At 18.6% G+C, this 17,091-nt stretch overlaps 3 protein-coding genes across 3 annotated transcripts; 2 read left to right on the forward strand and 1 right to left on the reverse strand.

The window, feature by feature from the left end:
- Positions 1-3,298: 3,298 nt before the first annotated feature.
- LOC128953097 (uncharacterized) lies at positions 3,299-7,147 on the reverse strand. The gene is made up of 2 exons (XM_054298571.1): positions 6,640-7,147; positions 3,299-3,720 (listed from the first exon to the last, which is right to left on the reverse strand). Exons 1-2 carry the CDS (start codon positions 7,145-7,147, stop codon positions 3,299-3,301), a joined length of 930 nt encoding a protein of 309 aa, XP_054154546.1.
- Positions 7,148-12,598: 5,451 nt separating this feature from the next.
- LOC128953098 (uncharacterized) lies at positions 12,599-13,618 on the forward strand. Its single transcript, XM_054298572.1, has 3 exons — positions 12,599-12,818; positions 13,187-13,408; positions 13,589-13,618. Exons 1-3 carry the CDS (start codon positions 12,600-12,602, stop codon positions 13,616-13,618), a joined length of 471 nt encoding a protein of 156 aa, XP_054154547.1. The 5' UTR covers position 12,599.
- A 925-nt stretch (positions 13,619-14,543) lies between these two features.
- LOC128953181 (uncharacterized) lies at positions 14,544-16,368 on the forward strand. Its single transcript, XM_054298653.1, has 3 exons — positions 14,544-14,844; positions 15,798-16,019; positions 16,330-16,368. Exons 1-3 carry the CDS (start codon positions 14,587-14,589, stop codon positions 16,357-16,359), a joined length of 510 nt encoding a protein of 169 aa, XP_054154628.1. The 5' UTR covers positions 14,544-14,586; the 3' UTR covers positions 16,360-16,368.
- The last annotated feature ends 723 nt before the right edge of the window (positions 16,369-17,091 follow it).

Below are 17,091 nucleotides of genomic sequence, written 5' to 3' on the forward strand. Positions count from 1 at the left end.
CTATTATATAAACAGTAATTTTTATAAAATATTATTAAATTAGATATTTTTATTTAAAAAATAATGATCAACATATTAATAATATAACCTGGATCATTTTTGTATTATTGGCAAACTAAAAGATAATGATAATAATTGATTTTTATCTAATTAAATAAATATAACAATTTTAAACACTATAGTGTACAGTATTATATAATAATAAATTAGCAAAACAACAACAAAAATAAAATTATTTTTTTTTAAAAAACAAAATAAAGTAAATTTATAAATTAAATTATTGTATTGTTTTTTTTTGTATATATATATATTATTGTATATTAATTACAGGAAATAAATTGATAGTATTTATCAATAACAAAAAAAACAATAATAAATAAATATCTATATAACACCTGTTTAATTTAAATATCTATTTTTTAATAAATTATTATAATTATAATAAAAATTAATTAAAGTTCATTAATACTAATTTATTAAACTATAAATGTTTATTTGTTTATTGGTATATAATTATCATATAAATTATAATATTGATAATAAACATATATATATATATATATATATATATATATATTATAAATATGATATAATACTGTATATTATTTTGATAGTATATATATATATCATGAAAGCTAATTAAATATTATTTACTATTCAAAAAATAATTTATTGTTATTTTTTTATTAATAACATAATAACATAATATTAATAATATTTTGTTTTATTTGTTTAGTTTTACTAATTAATATAAAATATATATATTTATATAAACTAACAAAAAAAATATTGTATATAAATAAAGCATTTTTTCCGATATAATAAAAAGTTTATTTTTAAAAATACTATATAAATTATATACACATAATAACAGATTATATTAATAAATATATAGTTAATTGTATTTTTTAAAAAAAATAAATAATATTTTATTATTAATCAATTTTTTAATAATTAACAATATAATCAATTTAATTATTAATAACAACAACAAGTTATTATAATAATTAAATTATTAATAACAACAACAAGTTATTATAATAATTAAATTATTAATAACAACAACAAGTTATTATAATAATTAAATTATTAATAACAACAACAAGTTATTATAATAATTAAATTATTAAGTTAACCAAAAATTTTTTTAAAAAATGTGCAAGCTAATTTTGTTAATCAATATACTATTAGTATTTGTACTAGTAATGGACAGTTGGTTATTTGTAGTCAGTATCAATGCCAATGATTATACTACTATTACTACTGATACTAATAATAATAATAATAATAATAATAATAATAATAATAATAATAATAATAATAATAATAATACCAGTAGTAGTAGTAGTAGTAGTAGTAGTAGTAGTAGTAGTAGTAGTAGTAGTACTAATATTTACGATAATACCGATACATACGATATGTATGAAACATTTCGGTCCGGACTGTGTATGCCATTACATACCGATACCCAAACCGTTAGGAAAGTTATCAAATGCCAGAAAAAGTCGATTAGTATCGGATCTGATAGTCTGAAAAAATACTATCTAATTGTAAGTAAATTTTTGATTATTATTAAAAATATATTTAAAACTAAAAAAATAAAGTATTATATCTAAGATTTTTGTTGTAAAAATTTTTTTTAACAAACATAAAATATTAGGATATAATTAATTATATTTACTGTATATATATATACTAATAATATGTATAAATATTTATAGAAATATTAGATTAAATTAATCCGGGAAAAAATAAAATAATTTAATTATAATAAATTCAATTAAATTAAATGTTAAATTTTATTAATTTGCTTATAATTTAAAAAAAAATATTTTAGTTATAATAATTATTTTAATTATAAAAAAAATTAATATATATGTATTTAAAAATTAATTAATTGTTAATTTTGTTTTTGTTTATTACTATTAATTTGTGTTTTTTTTTAAATTATTTAATTAATTAATTAATTAATTAAATACATAAAAAATAGTATCAAAAACTAGCCAACAAATGTATGGACGGTATGGACGATCAACTGAGCGCCTATACCAACGTGAATATGACTGACCTGAGTGTCAAACGTTATCTATTAAGTGAATGTTCCCAGAAATTTCAAAATTGTCATGGTCAATTTATGCAATATAATAATGATATTATGTTATTGTTTAGTGATATCAATGAAACTAATGAACAATTTCAGAAAATTTCAAAATTATTTTTTGTAAGTATTATTATTATTGATTTATTAATTGTTTTGTTATAATATAAAATATATTTTTTTTAAACATTTAATTAGTTAAACAACAAAATTAAATGTTTAAAACTAAATTCACCAAGTATAAATTTTGATATTGTGTCTAATATATCTTTTATATAATTAATATGTATTTAATAATTATTATTTTTTGTTTTAATTTTTGGATAGGATTGCGCTAACAAAGTTTTAAATATATAATTAACTTAATTAGTTAAAAATATATATTAACTATTGGAAAGTTTCAGAATTTTATTTTTGGATTATTAATATACACTAATATATAATAAGATTTTTTTTTTTTTTAAATATATTCATATATTATAGTAATAAATATTATTTATGTATTTTAGTCATTAAAATAAATTTATATGATAGTAAATATAGATAAAAAAATTAATTATATTATATATTATAAGTTGTATTTTTTTAATTAAGACATAATTAATTAGTAATAATGATAATTATTAAAAAAAATAAATTTTTATTAATAAATTAAAATTAAAATAATTATTTTTTATACTTTTAAAACTATTATACTGTAAAATTTAGTAATATTTATTTATTTATTTAAATTAGTTTAGAGATTAGTAAATAAATTCACATTTAACAGTAAATACAATAATATGTTTTTAGATTTGAATTAAAATATGGTACAGACAAATACAGACAAAACTATTATCTTAAAGTGTTTTCTTGATAATAATAATAATAATAATAATTTTTTATTGTTAAATAAAATTTTTTTAAAATATTTAAATTTATCATTAAACAAAATAAACAGAAAAAAATAAATAAAATACATTAAATTGTTTGTCAATTATATTTAAATACGAAACTAAAATAATAATAATAATAATTAAAAAAATATTTTCAATTTATTATTATTAATTTAATTGTTAATTTAATTATTAATTTAATTAATTAATTTAATAATTAATTTAATAATTAATTTAATTAATTAATTTAATTATTAATTTAATTAATTAATTTAATTATTAATTTAATTAATTAATTAAATTTTTAATTATAATTATTGTCCATTCAATAGTCGGCGTTCAAAGTCCAGTACATTGCGGCAAACGTATTGTTAACCGTACGGACAACCTGTTCGTCATACCAGACAACCGCCGGTGTGATGTCCGGTAGACACCATTTGCGGCCGTTTTCATAGAAATCGTTGCCTCGGATGAGCAGATGTGCCGAATAATAGTAACTACCGGTGCTTTGGTCGGTATCGGTGTCATTGACGGACTCCCAGTTTTGGCGATCAAAACTCGTATACAGATAGCGACATATGTCGGGTCGGACACCGAACTGGCCGGTCATACGGTGTATAAGTTTTGGCCATTTGTATACAATGTCGAGCACCGGGCGTACGCCGGCGTTGAAGTAAAATGTTTTGTTGGTATCGTATTTGCTAAACGATTGGTAGTATAGACGCAAAAATTGTGACGACGGGTGACCTATGTTTTTGGCCACAAATTAAGGAATGGGGGTTTGGGTATGGGATAGGGTATAGGGGTTTAGGGATAGGTATCCATCAAAAAAAAAATTAATATGTGTTAATCAACTGTTTTTTTTATTATTAAATAAATAAATTTTGTTATTGTAATTAAAAAATAAATAAAAATATTATTAATTATTACTACTAATACTTATTGTACAGTATATACTAAATATTGTGAAATACAATTAAATTATTGGTTTTATGAGGTATTAAAATTTTTATTAAAAAACTAACTATTAATTAGTTATTTATTAATCCAAAAAAAAATATGAAAAAATATTGAAATTAAAAATAAAAATATTCATTCATTTATTTTTTTGTAATTAATAAAAAAATAATAATAATAATTTTTTACATAGCTCATTTTTCTAACTAACTAAAAAATTTAAATAACTTTATACATACTTACAGTATTAAAATTATTTGCAAAGATTTTAATAAAAAAAATAAATAAATAATAAATTGTTTTAACTAAACTTGTACACATACATACACATACATACACATACATAAACATACATACACATACATACACATACACATACATACACATACATACACATACATACACATACATACACATACATACACATACATAAACATACATACACATACATACACATACATACACATACATACACATACATACACATACATACACATACATACACATACATACACATACATACACATACATAACATACATACACATACATACATACACATACATACACATACATACACATACATACATACATACATACACATACACATACATACACATACATACACATACATACACATACATACACATACATACACATACATACATACACATACATACATACACATACATACACATACATACACATACATACACATACATACACACACATACATACACATACATACACATACATACACATACATACACATACATACATACATACACATACATACACATACATACACATACATACACATACATACACATACATACACATACATACACATACATACACATACATACACATACATACACATACATACACATACATACACATACATACATACATACACATACATACACATACATACACATACATACACATACATACACATACATACACATACATACACATACATACACATACATACACATACATACACATACATACACATACATACACATACATACACATACATACACATACATACACATACATACACATACATACACATACATACACATACATACACATACATACACATACATACACATACATACACATACATACACATACATACACATACATACACATACATACACATACATACACATACATACACATACATACATACATACACATACATACACATACATACACATACATACACATACATACACATACATACATACACATACATACACATACACACATACATACATACATACACATACACATACACATACATACACATACATACACATACATACACATACATACACATACATACACATACATACACATACATACACATACATACACATACATACACATACATACACATACATACACATACATACACATACACATACATACACATACATACACATACATACACATACATACACATACATACACATACATACACATACATACACATACATACACATACATACACATACATACACATACATACACATACATACACATACATACACATACATACACATACATACACATACATACACATACATACACATACATACACATACATACACATACATACACATACATACACATACATACACATACATACACATACATACACATACATACACATACATACACATACATACACATACATACACATACATACACATACATACACATACATACACATACATACACATACATACACATACATACACATACATACACATACATACACATACATACACATACATACATACACATACATACACATACATACACATACATACACATACATACACATACATACACATACATACACATACATACACATACATACACATACATACACATACATACACATACATACACATACATACACATACATACACATACATACACATACATACACATACATACACATACATACACATACATACACATACATACACATACATACACATACATACACATACATACACATACACACACAATCATACACACATTCATACACATACATATATACACACACATACATACACATATACACACATTCATACACATACATTATACACATACATTATACACATACATTATACACATACATTATACACATACATTATACACATACATATACACACACACATACACGCACATACATACACATACATACATATAAATACACATACATACACATACATACACATACATACACATACATACACATACATACACATACATACACATACATACACATACATACATACACATACATACACATACATACACATACATACACATACATACACATACATACACATACATACACATACATACACATACATACACATACATACACATACATACACATACATACACATACATACACATACATACACATACATACACATACATACACATACATACACATACATACACATACATACACATACATACACATACATACACATACATACACATACATACACATACATACACATACATAGACACACACAGACCCACATACATACCTATATACATACAGACAGCTACACACACATTGACATTGAAATACACTACTACTACAACTTAAAAAATCGTTAGATATTAATATAATATCTTATTAATAATTATTATTTATTAAAATTTTTATATACCTATGAGTACTTGATTGCCGATTTCAAAGACATTTTGAAAGTCCAAAGTCATCGGATATTTAAAAAACTCATCAAACGATTTGATAACATAGACATCCCTATCCAGATATATACCACCAAATTTCCTGAGCACCTGTACCCTAACTATATCCGATGCATGCCATGGCAAATGTGTAGAATTAATAGCCGTACCGTAAGCATGGGTAGGCATCTGAATCTGCCTGACTATCAATCGGCTACCAGTCCTATTGACTACTGATTGTATGCGCCTGTAGTACTGACCTACCAGTTCCCGACAATCGCAATGTATATACAAACGGTCCGGACGTTGATTACGTAGGACTGATAGTATAGATATAAAGTGTTGAAACTGTATCTCATTGACTCTAAACAGTACATAGTGTACATAATTGGGTACCAATTGATGATCAGGGACAGTTAGCTGTTTATTATCAGCATCATAATTTTTTAATTGATCAAAATTGCCATTCAATACAATAACAATCATGCATAAGCTAGCGCATAGCAAATGAGCTTGATAATTTGTTGTTAGTATCATATTGTTTATTATTATTATTATTATTATTAGAAAATTAAATAAATTATAATATATAATAAATTATTATAAAAATAATTTTTTAAATAAACTATATATATATATATATACAGTTTGAGTACTACTACTACTACTACTACTACTACTACTACTACTACTACTACTACTACTACTACTACTAMTAATAATAATAATAATAATAATAATAATAATAATAATAATAATAATAATAATTAATTGAAACAAAAAAATACAATACAAAAAATTAATTAAATATTAGTTACTAATATATATAAAAAAAATCTTTTACACAACAAATAATTTGTTTAACTATTAAATTATTAAATATATTAGTAAAAAAAATTTTTTTTGTTTCTATTTATAATACTTATTATACATTGGAATTTTATCTGTGTATTCAAAAAAAAAACAAAAAAAAAACAATATAAAATTAAATAAAATTAAATAAAATAAGATAAATTATATATTTCGTAAGTTATTCAATAGAAAATTAATTAAATTTATCAAGTTCAATTTATTTTTTTGTTGTTTGAAAAAAAATGTTTTTACACACATATTGTGTTTAGTTTGAACGTTTAGACCTTCACTAAAAAAAACAAACAGTATATTAATTAATAATTGATTAATAATTAATTTTTATCATAAAATAGTTTTTTAGATTTTGACTTTTGATTTTATATATATATATATATATATATATATATATATATATATATACAGTATATATACAAACATAGGCACAGTGTAGCACAAGATATATGTTTGTTTTTGGGTACTGTTATCACAAATTGATAATTTAAATGATATTATTATTATATAATAATATATATATTAAAAATATTTTGTTAATTTAAAAGAATTTTTTTATAGATAAATAAATTAAATAAAAAAGTATTATGTAATTATTAGATAATTTGTTACACATATAACTTATATAACTATTTTTTTCTGATTAAAGATATTAACAAAATAATTAGATATATAAACGATTGATAACAAAACTAATAATTATTGGCAATAGTTTTAGTCACATAAACATATATATATATATATATATATATATAACAACATATTATTGAAAGATAGTCATTATATTATCAAATATAAGCACATATTTAACGCATAAAACTATAATATAATGGAAAATAATAGTTAAAATACATATTTTTTATAATGTTTTTCTATGTATATGTATTATTGTTTTTTTATATATTTTAAAATAAATAAACATTTTATGCAATGTATTTTACATTATTAATATTTGATATAATATAGAGTATAAAAAATAAGATATAATAAATCAAAATTATTTTATTTTAGCAAAAAATGGCGGCAAAAGTATTATTTTAGTTGTTTATTTTGTCATACAGAGTCATTTGATACCCTACATGACTAAAGTTGAGTTTATTTTGTCATACAGAGTCATTTGATACCCTACATGACTAAAGTTGAGTTTATTTTGTCATACAGAGTCATTTGATACCCTACATGACTAAAGTTGAGTTTATTTTGTCATACAGAGTCATTTGATACCCTACATGACTAAAGTTGAGTTTATTTTGTCATACTAAGTTATTTGACTATATGACTAAATCAACTGACAATTAATTTGCGAAGATAATAATTTATTTCGTCAAAGTTTTTTTTTCTAATAATGCTTTCTAGCATTCTTAACTGGTTTTTATTTATCTATAAAAAAATTCTATTAAATTAACAAAATATTTAATATATATTATTATATAATAATAATATCATTTAAATTAGCAATTTGTGATAACAGTACCCAAAACAAACATATATCTTGTGCTACACTGTGTCTATGTTTGTATATATACTGTATATATATATATATATATATATATATATATATATATATATATATAAAATCAAAAGTCAAAATCTAAAAAACTATTTTATGATAAAAATTAATTATTAATCAATTATTAATTAATATACTGTTTGTTTTTTTTAGTGAAGGTCTAAACGTTCAAACTAAACACAATATGTGTGTAAAAACATTTTTTTTTCAAACAACAAAAATAAATTGATAACTTGATAAATTTAATTAATTTTCTATTGAATAACTTACGAAATATATAATTTATCTTATTTTATTAAATAGTAGTAGTAGTAGTAGTAGTAGTAGTAATACTCAAACTGTATATATATAGTGGATTTAAAATTATCAAGCTCATTTGCTATGCGCTAGCTTATGTATGATTGTTATTATATTGAATGGCAATTTTAGAGATTATTTACTACTCTACTAACACACACACATACATACAGACACCAACACACATATATATATACAAACAGGCAGACAGAGAGCAGACACACACACACACACACACACACACACACACACACACACACACACACACACACATACATACATACATACATATACATACATACAGACACCAACACACATATATATACACAAACAGGCAGACAGAGAGCAGACACACACACACACACATACATACATACATATACATACATACAGACACACACATACATACCTACATATACATACATACAGACACACACATACATACCTACATATACATACATACAGACACCAACACACATATATATATACACAAACAGGCAGACAAAGAGCAGACACACACACACACACACACACACACACACACACACACACACACACACACACACACATACATACATACATATATATATATACACACACACACACATACATACATTCACACCATGTTTTTTTACATACATATTGTTTTTCAAAAAAAAAATTAACTTGTTTATTTTTTTAATATGTATATATATTTTTTAAATAATAAACAATTAATAAAAAAAATATTAATATTATTGTTTATATAAATATCTGCATATTATAATAATTATGCATCAAGTATATTATTTAATTTAAGTATTATATTTATTATAATGACTTTAGGTATAAAAATATTATAATTATTATTATAATTATTAAATTTTATTAGATTTTTGCAATAATTATATATTTAATATTTTAATTAATAACATAATATTATTATTGTATTTACTGTTAAATGTGAATTTATTTACTAATCTCTAAACTAATTTAAATAAATAAATAAATATTAAAAAATTTTACAGTATAATAGTTTTAAAAGTATAAAAAATAATTATTTTAATTTTAATTTATTAATAAAAATTTATTTTTTTTAATAATTATCATTATTACTAATTAATTATGTCTTAATTAAAAAAATACAACTCATAATAAATTAATGTAATTATTTTTTTTATCTATATTTACTATCATATAAATAGTGATATTTTTTCAAAATATATTAAAGTAGATATTTATATTTAATAATAAAAATAGTGATCAATATAACACAATATAGTCTGGATCATTTTTTAAGTATTAATTATTTATAAATATAATACTGTAAATTATTTTGATAGTATTTATATATATATATATATATCATGAAAGCTAATTAAATAGTATTTAATTTAAACTATTCAAAAATAATAATCTATATTGTTATTATTTATTTATAACATAATAATAATAATATTTTGTTTTATTTGTTTAGTTTTACTAATTATATATAAATTAACAAAAAAAAATATTATATATAAATAAAAACATTTTTCCCCATATAATACTATTATTTTATCAAAATTTTTTTTTTTTGATTAACATTATAATCAACTTAATTATTAATTATAACAATAATAACAACAAGTTATAATAATAATTAAGTTATTAAGTTAACCAAAATTTTTTTTTAATGTGCAAGCTAATTTTGTTAATTAAATACTATTATACTAGTACTAGTAATGGACAGTTGGTTATTTGTAGGCCGTATCCAACCCAATTTTTATACTACTACTACTACTACTAATAATAATAATAATAATAATAATAATACCAGTAGTAGTAGTATTAGTAGTACTAATATTTACGATAATACCGATACATACGATATGTATGAAAATGTTTCGGTCGGGACTGTGTATGCCATTACATACCGATACCCAGACCGTTAGGAAAGTTATCAAATGCCAGAAAAAGTCGATTAGTATCGGATCGGATAGTTTTTTTGTTGTTTGTTGATAAAGCTGTTTAAACAATATATTTTTTTTAACAATTACTGTAAATAATTTTTTTTATAAATATATATTTGATTGTAATAATACTATACATACAATAATAATTGATTGGATATTTATTAGTAACTTATAATGTACTATATAAACAATACAAAACTAATATTATATTTTTAAAAAAAATTATATTATACTTATTAATAATTATTATAATTATAATTATTATGTTTTTATATCAATAAATATTACTAATAACTAGTAGTTATTTGTAATGTATATATACTTGTATATATAATGTATATATATATATATATATATATATATATATAGTATATATACTTTAGATTTTAAATATATATATAAAACAATTTTTGTTGTTATTTTTAGATTTATATAAAATATTTATTTATTTTTTTATAATAGATTTGCGTTCATAAAGTTTTTTGAAATTTTAAATTAATTTCATGTATATATATACTGTATATACAACTATTTTTCAAAAATTTACAACAATAATAATTTTATTTTAACCTTTTAAATATAATAGTAGTTATTGTTAAAAATGCTATTAAAAATAAAAAATTATTTTTGTAATTTAGTTGGTATTAATAATTGTATTGAATAATATTTAAAAAAAAAATAAAAGTTATATATTTGAAATTATATTTTTGTTGTTGATTTATTCAAATTAATTTTTTTTAACAAATAATTTTTAAACAGATTTAAACTAACTAAACATTACAAACATATTTAATTTGTTTTTTTAATGATCTACTATTGATAGTCTATATTATGTTTTTTATTTCGATAACTTTTATTTTATTATTTGTACATGTTAGATTTTTATAGTCAAATATATTTATATTGTTTATTTAAAGTTCAGCTAGATAAACATTTAAGTCAATCAAAAAAATATATATATATATAAAATTTAAAATAAATTTATTTTATTATTTATTTTTATTTAAAAAAAATCATATTTAATAATAAGTTACAATTATTACTATTATCATTCAAACAGTTAATTAAATATTGTAACAGAGTATTTTATTATTATTATTATTATTATTATAATCATAAATTAAAATTATAATAATATATTAATAAATAAAATAAAAATTTAATATAAATAAAAATATCAAAAAAAATATGTATTGATACAAATATTTTTAGTATAAAAATCAATTACATATTTTAAGGATAAAAATAAATATATTTAATAATAGTATTTAATAACAAATTTAATTTAGTTTAGTTTTTTATTTCAATAAAAATTATGTTTAAATATTTTAGCATGCTAAATTTGTTGTTTTTCATAGTAGTAGTAATTGGCAATTGTTTTGCCGATGATAATGATTACACTAGTAATAAATCCGATGAAAATTTACGTAAATTTCGCAAACAGTTTTGCGTACCCAAGCGTACTGACAATGAAATTGTTAAGAAAATTATCGATTGCGAGAACAAAGCCATGAATGGGTCGACCAATGATTTTAAACTATTGAAAGTTAAAGTAAAATATTTTTTTTTAAAAATTAATTAATTTAAAAAAAAATTATACAAATTTTAATATATATTTATTTTATTAGTTTTATTTTTAATTTAAAAAATAATATTTATAATTATTTTAAGTAAATAATATTTATAATTATTTTTAAGAAAATAATATTTATAATTATTTTTAAGAAAATAATATTTATAATTATTTTTAAGAAAATAATATTTATAATTATTTTTAAGAAAATAATATTTATAATTATTTTTAAGAAAATAATATTTATAATTATTTAAATAAATAATATTTATAATTTTCTTTTTAAAAAAAATATTTATAATTATTTTTAAAAATATTTTTAATTTTTTTAAAAAAATAATTATTAGCTAGACAAAATAGGTGAACAGTGTGGCCAGGGTTTGGATACGGAAATAGCTGCCTATAGTAAAGTTGATCTGAAAAATGATCAAGCTAAACAACTACTATTGGCTGAATGTTCACCGAAACATGAAACGTGTTATAATAATGAATTAAATAATAATAAATTACTAGTAGAAGATTTACGGAAAATTTCCAATGAATATTATGCTGCATTTAAATGCTATGTGGTAAGTTTTATTATTATTTTTTTTTAATAAAAAATTTATTTATTGTCTATGTAAAGTTAGTAATTTTGTTTTTTTTAAATATAATTAACCTATTAACAAATTTAATTATATATATATTTTTTAGTTTTTATTTTAAATATTTTTATTCATACTTATTATTTTTTTTTTTATTTTTTTTAGGATTGTGCATTGAAAGTTGTTAATGTTTGAAAATAAAATTTTTATTAAAAAATTGTATTTTTCACTAATATATTGATTATAATATATTAGTATAAACTAAAATAAAATAAACTAAAATAAATTGAAATTTTTGAATTCATTAAATAATACTTATTATTGAGTTATTATTGAAATGTAATTTTTTATTAAAAAAAAATCTAATTATATTTTGAGTTATTTATTAGAATATAATTATAATTTGTTTTATAATTAGAGTTTTTTTAGATTTTTTTGTGTTAAATAGTTTACAATAAAATATTGAAAAAATATTTATTGTTTTTTTTTAAAAAATAAATTACATGAATGACAAAAAATTATATTAAAATAAAGTTATAATAATTTTTGTTTTGTAAGTACATAATACTGTATAAATAAATTAACAAACAAAAAACTAATACTATTGCTATAAAAATTATTTTATTATTAATTTAAATAAATTAAAACTAAATAAAAAATAATTATATTAATTATACCCATATAATTTTTATAGATTACAAATTAAATGTAATTAAAATTGCAATAAAGTTTTTCATAGAATAATTGTATTAAAAAAAATAAAAACATTTTTTACAATTAAAAAATAATTATTTGTTCATAAATTATTTAAGTGCATAATACTGTATAAATTATTTAAAAAAAAAACTATTTTAACACAATTATGCAATTAAATAAAAATAAAAAATATTACAATAAAATTTTGTAATAAAGTATATGGTATAATATGTTACTAATTAAACAGCTATTTAAACAATATATATATAAATTATATAACAACAAAAAAAAACAATGACATAGTTTTAATAATTAATTTTTTACAGTATATATATATATCATACATACAAACTGTTATACTATTATTCAAATAATTAAAATTAAATACCAAATATAATTATAAAAATATAATTAGTTTTTTTGTGATTTATTAATTATCAACAATAATAATATTATTATTATTCATAATGTCTAACTATGCTAATATGTGCATGCTAATTTTATTGTCTCAAATATTATTATCATTGTTATCATTAAACAATTGGTTTATTGTCGGTATTAATGCTAATACAGATAATTTTGATTTTGAGGAAAATACAGGTAAACTGCGTAAAGCTTTTTGTGTGCCCACACAAACTGATACGCAAATCGTGCGTAAGTTAATTGATTGCGAAGACAAATCATTGAACGGTGTATCCAATGATTTGAAACAATTGAAAACACAAGTAATATATATATATATATATATAAAATATAATTTTATTTATTTATAATTATTTTTATTATACTATTTTTAACTACTACTATCATAATTAAATAGTATTATTAAATATATAAATATTAATAAATTTAATTATTAATTTATTTTGTTTAGAAAATATTATCGCTAAATTATAATATTATTTTATATTTTAATTTAAAAAATTTATTTAAATTTTAAACACTATACTTTAAATAAAATTTTATTATTATTATTACATTGTATTATTTAATATCAATCAATTATAATAATTTATTTATAAATATTAAATTAATTTTAGAACTAGAAATTAATACATTATTTATAATTTAACTATTTAATTAATATTTATTTAATTAACTATTTAATAAATTTATTTAATTAACTCATTTAATTAACTTATTTAATTAACTCATTTAATTAACTTATTTAATTAACTCATTTAATTAACTCATTTAATTAACTTATTTAATTAACTATTTAATTAACTTATTTAATTAACTTATTTAATTAACTTATTTAATTAACTATTTAATTAACTTATTTAATTAACTTATTTAATTAACTTATTTAATTAACTTATTTAATTAACTTATTTAATTAACTTATTTAATTAACTTATTTAATTAACTTATTTAATTAACTTATTTAATTAACTCATTTAATTAACTCATTTAATTAACTTATTTAATTAACTATTTAATTAACTTATTTAATTAACTTATTTAATTAACTTATTTAATTAACTTATTTAATTAACTTATTTAATTAACTTATTTAATTAACTTATTTAATTAACTTATTTAATTAACTTATTTAATTAACTTATTTAATTAACTTATTTAATTAACTTATTTAATTAACTTATTTAATTAACTTATTTAATTAACTTATTTAATTAACTATTTAATTAACTTATTTAATTAACTATTTATTAAGTATCACAAAATAGAGGAACAGTGTCTAAATGGTATGGATGGGGATATTAGCGCCTATAGTAAAGTCGATTTAAAAGATGAAAAAGTTAAACGTTTTTTACTATCGGAATGTTCCCAGAAATTTATCGACTGTACTACCAATAAACTAAGCAAAGATGAAACTACGGCTAAAAATATGCAAAAATTGTATCAAGAATTTCTAGGTTCCTATAAAAAGCATCTGGTAAGTTTTTTTTGTTTTAATTAAAATTAAAATTATATATTTATTTTTAATTTTTTAAAATAAAAAAACAACATTATCAATAGGTTTTCAATAATTTTTTATCAGTAATTAATTATAATTATAAATAATTTCTGAAAAAAAAATTATAAAAACTACTGAAAATGTTGTTTTTTTTAAATTAAAATTATATATTTTATTTTTAATTTTTTAAAATTTTACAAATTTTATCATGAGGAATTAATTATAATTAACTTAAAATTAAAATTATTTATCTATTTATTTAATTTTTTGTTAATTTGATTTTCTATAGGAATGTGCAAAAAAAGTTTTAAATATTTAAATACAACATTATTTTGGATTATTTTTGTTTGGAAAAAACTTTTCTTGAAAAATATTTACTAAATTATTATTATTATTATAAAATAATTTTTTCAACTATTAATGAATTAATGAATTAATTTATTAATCATTGAAAATAAAAATAAATAGTAAGCAATAAATAAATTGCAAATAATAATTATATTTTATTCAAAAATTTTTAATCTATACATTTAATTAATTTTCATTGTTATTATATTTATTAATTTTATTACAAAATTTCTAATATTTATTAATTTTATTACAAAATTTCTAATATTTATTAATTTTATTACAAAATTTCTAATATTTATTAATTTTATTACAAAATTTCTAATATTTATTAATTTTATTACAAAATTTCTAATATTTATTAATTTTATTACAAAATTTCTAATATTTATTATTTAAGTAAAATAATAAAAGTATGTTTTAACCAAAATTAAACTGTTTTTTTCTGTAACTATTAATTTCCATAAATAATTTAAATCTAAATAAATAAGTATTTTTTTGTTTATTTTATTTAAAATAACTAAACATTTTATGTTTATTAATACATTAAACAAATGGTATTTATAAGCTATGAATACATGAAAAAAATGTATTACAAAATGTTATAATAAGTATACTATTAATAATAATAATATAACAAAAAAATATCATTTACTTTATTTTATTTTGAACAACTAGTTAAACAAAATATAATCAAATATTT

Source organism: Oppia nitens, unplaced genomic scaffold, assembly GCF_028296485.1.
Source record: "Oppia nitens isolate AA-2021 unplaced genomic scaffold, nextdenovo-longstitch-racon4-pilon3 scaffold20_pilon_pilon_pilon, whole genome shotgun sequence".
Lineage (NCBI taxonomy): Eukaryota > Metazoa > Arthropoda > Arachnida > Sarcoptiformes > Oppiidae > Oppia > Oppia nitens.

What these genes read in the sequence shown, in the direction of transcription:
- LOC128953097 (XM_054298571.1), bottom strand. Translation starts at nt 7,147, where the DNA reads ATGATTGTTATTGTATTGAATGGCAATTTTGATCAATTAAAAAATTAT. An exon ending in CGGCAATCAAGTACTCATAG is followed by an intron (nt 3,721 to 6,639) that starts GTATATAAAAAT and finishes CCAAAAACATAG; the next exon opens with GTCACCCGTCGTCACAATTT.
- LOC128953098 (XM_054298572.1), top strand. Translation starts at nt 12,600, where the DNA reads ATGCTAAATTTGTTGTTTTTCATAGTAGTAGTAATTGGCAATTGTTTT. An exon ending in TTAAACTATTGAAAGTTAAA is followed by an intron (nt 12,819 to 13,186) that starts GTAAAATATTTT and finishes AATAATTATTAG; the next exon opens with CTAGACAAAATAGGTGAACA. An exon ending in CTGCATTTAAATGCTATGTG is followed by an intron (nt 13,409 to 13,588) that starts GTAAGTTTTATT and finishes TATTTTTTTTAG; the next exon opens with GATTGTGCATTGAAAGTTGT.
- LOC128953181 (XM_054298653.1), top strand. Translation starts at nt 14,587, where the DNA reads ATGTCTAACTATGCTAATATGTGCATGCTAATTTTATTGTCTCAAATA. An exon ending in TGAAACAATTGAAAACACAA is followed by an intron (nt 14,845 to 15,797) that starts GTAATATATATA and finishes CTATTTATTAAG; the next exon opens with TATCACAAAATAGAGGAACA. An exon ending in GTTCCTATAAAAAGCATCTG is followed by an intron (nt 16,020 to 16,329) that starts GTAAGTTTTTTT and finishes GATTTTCTATAG; the next exon opens with GAATGTGCAAAAAAAGTTTT.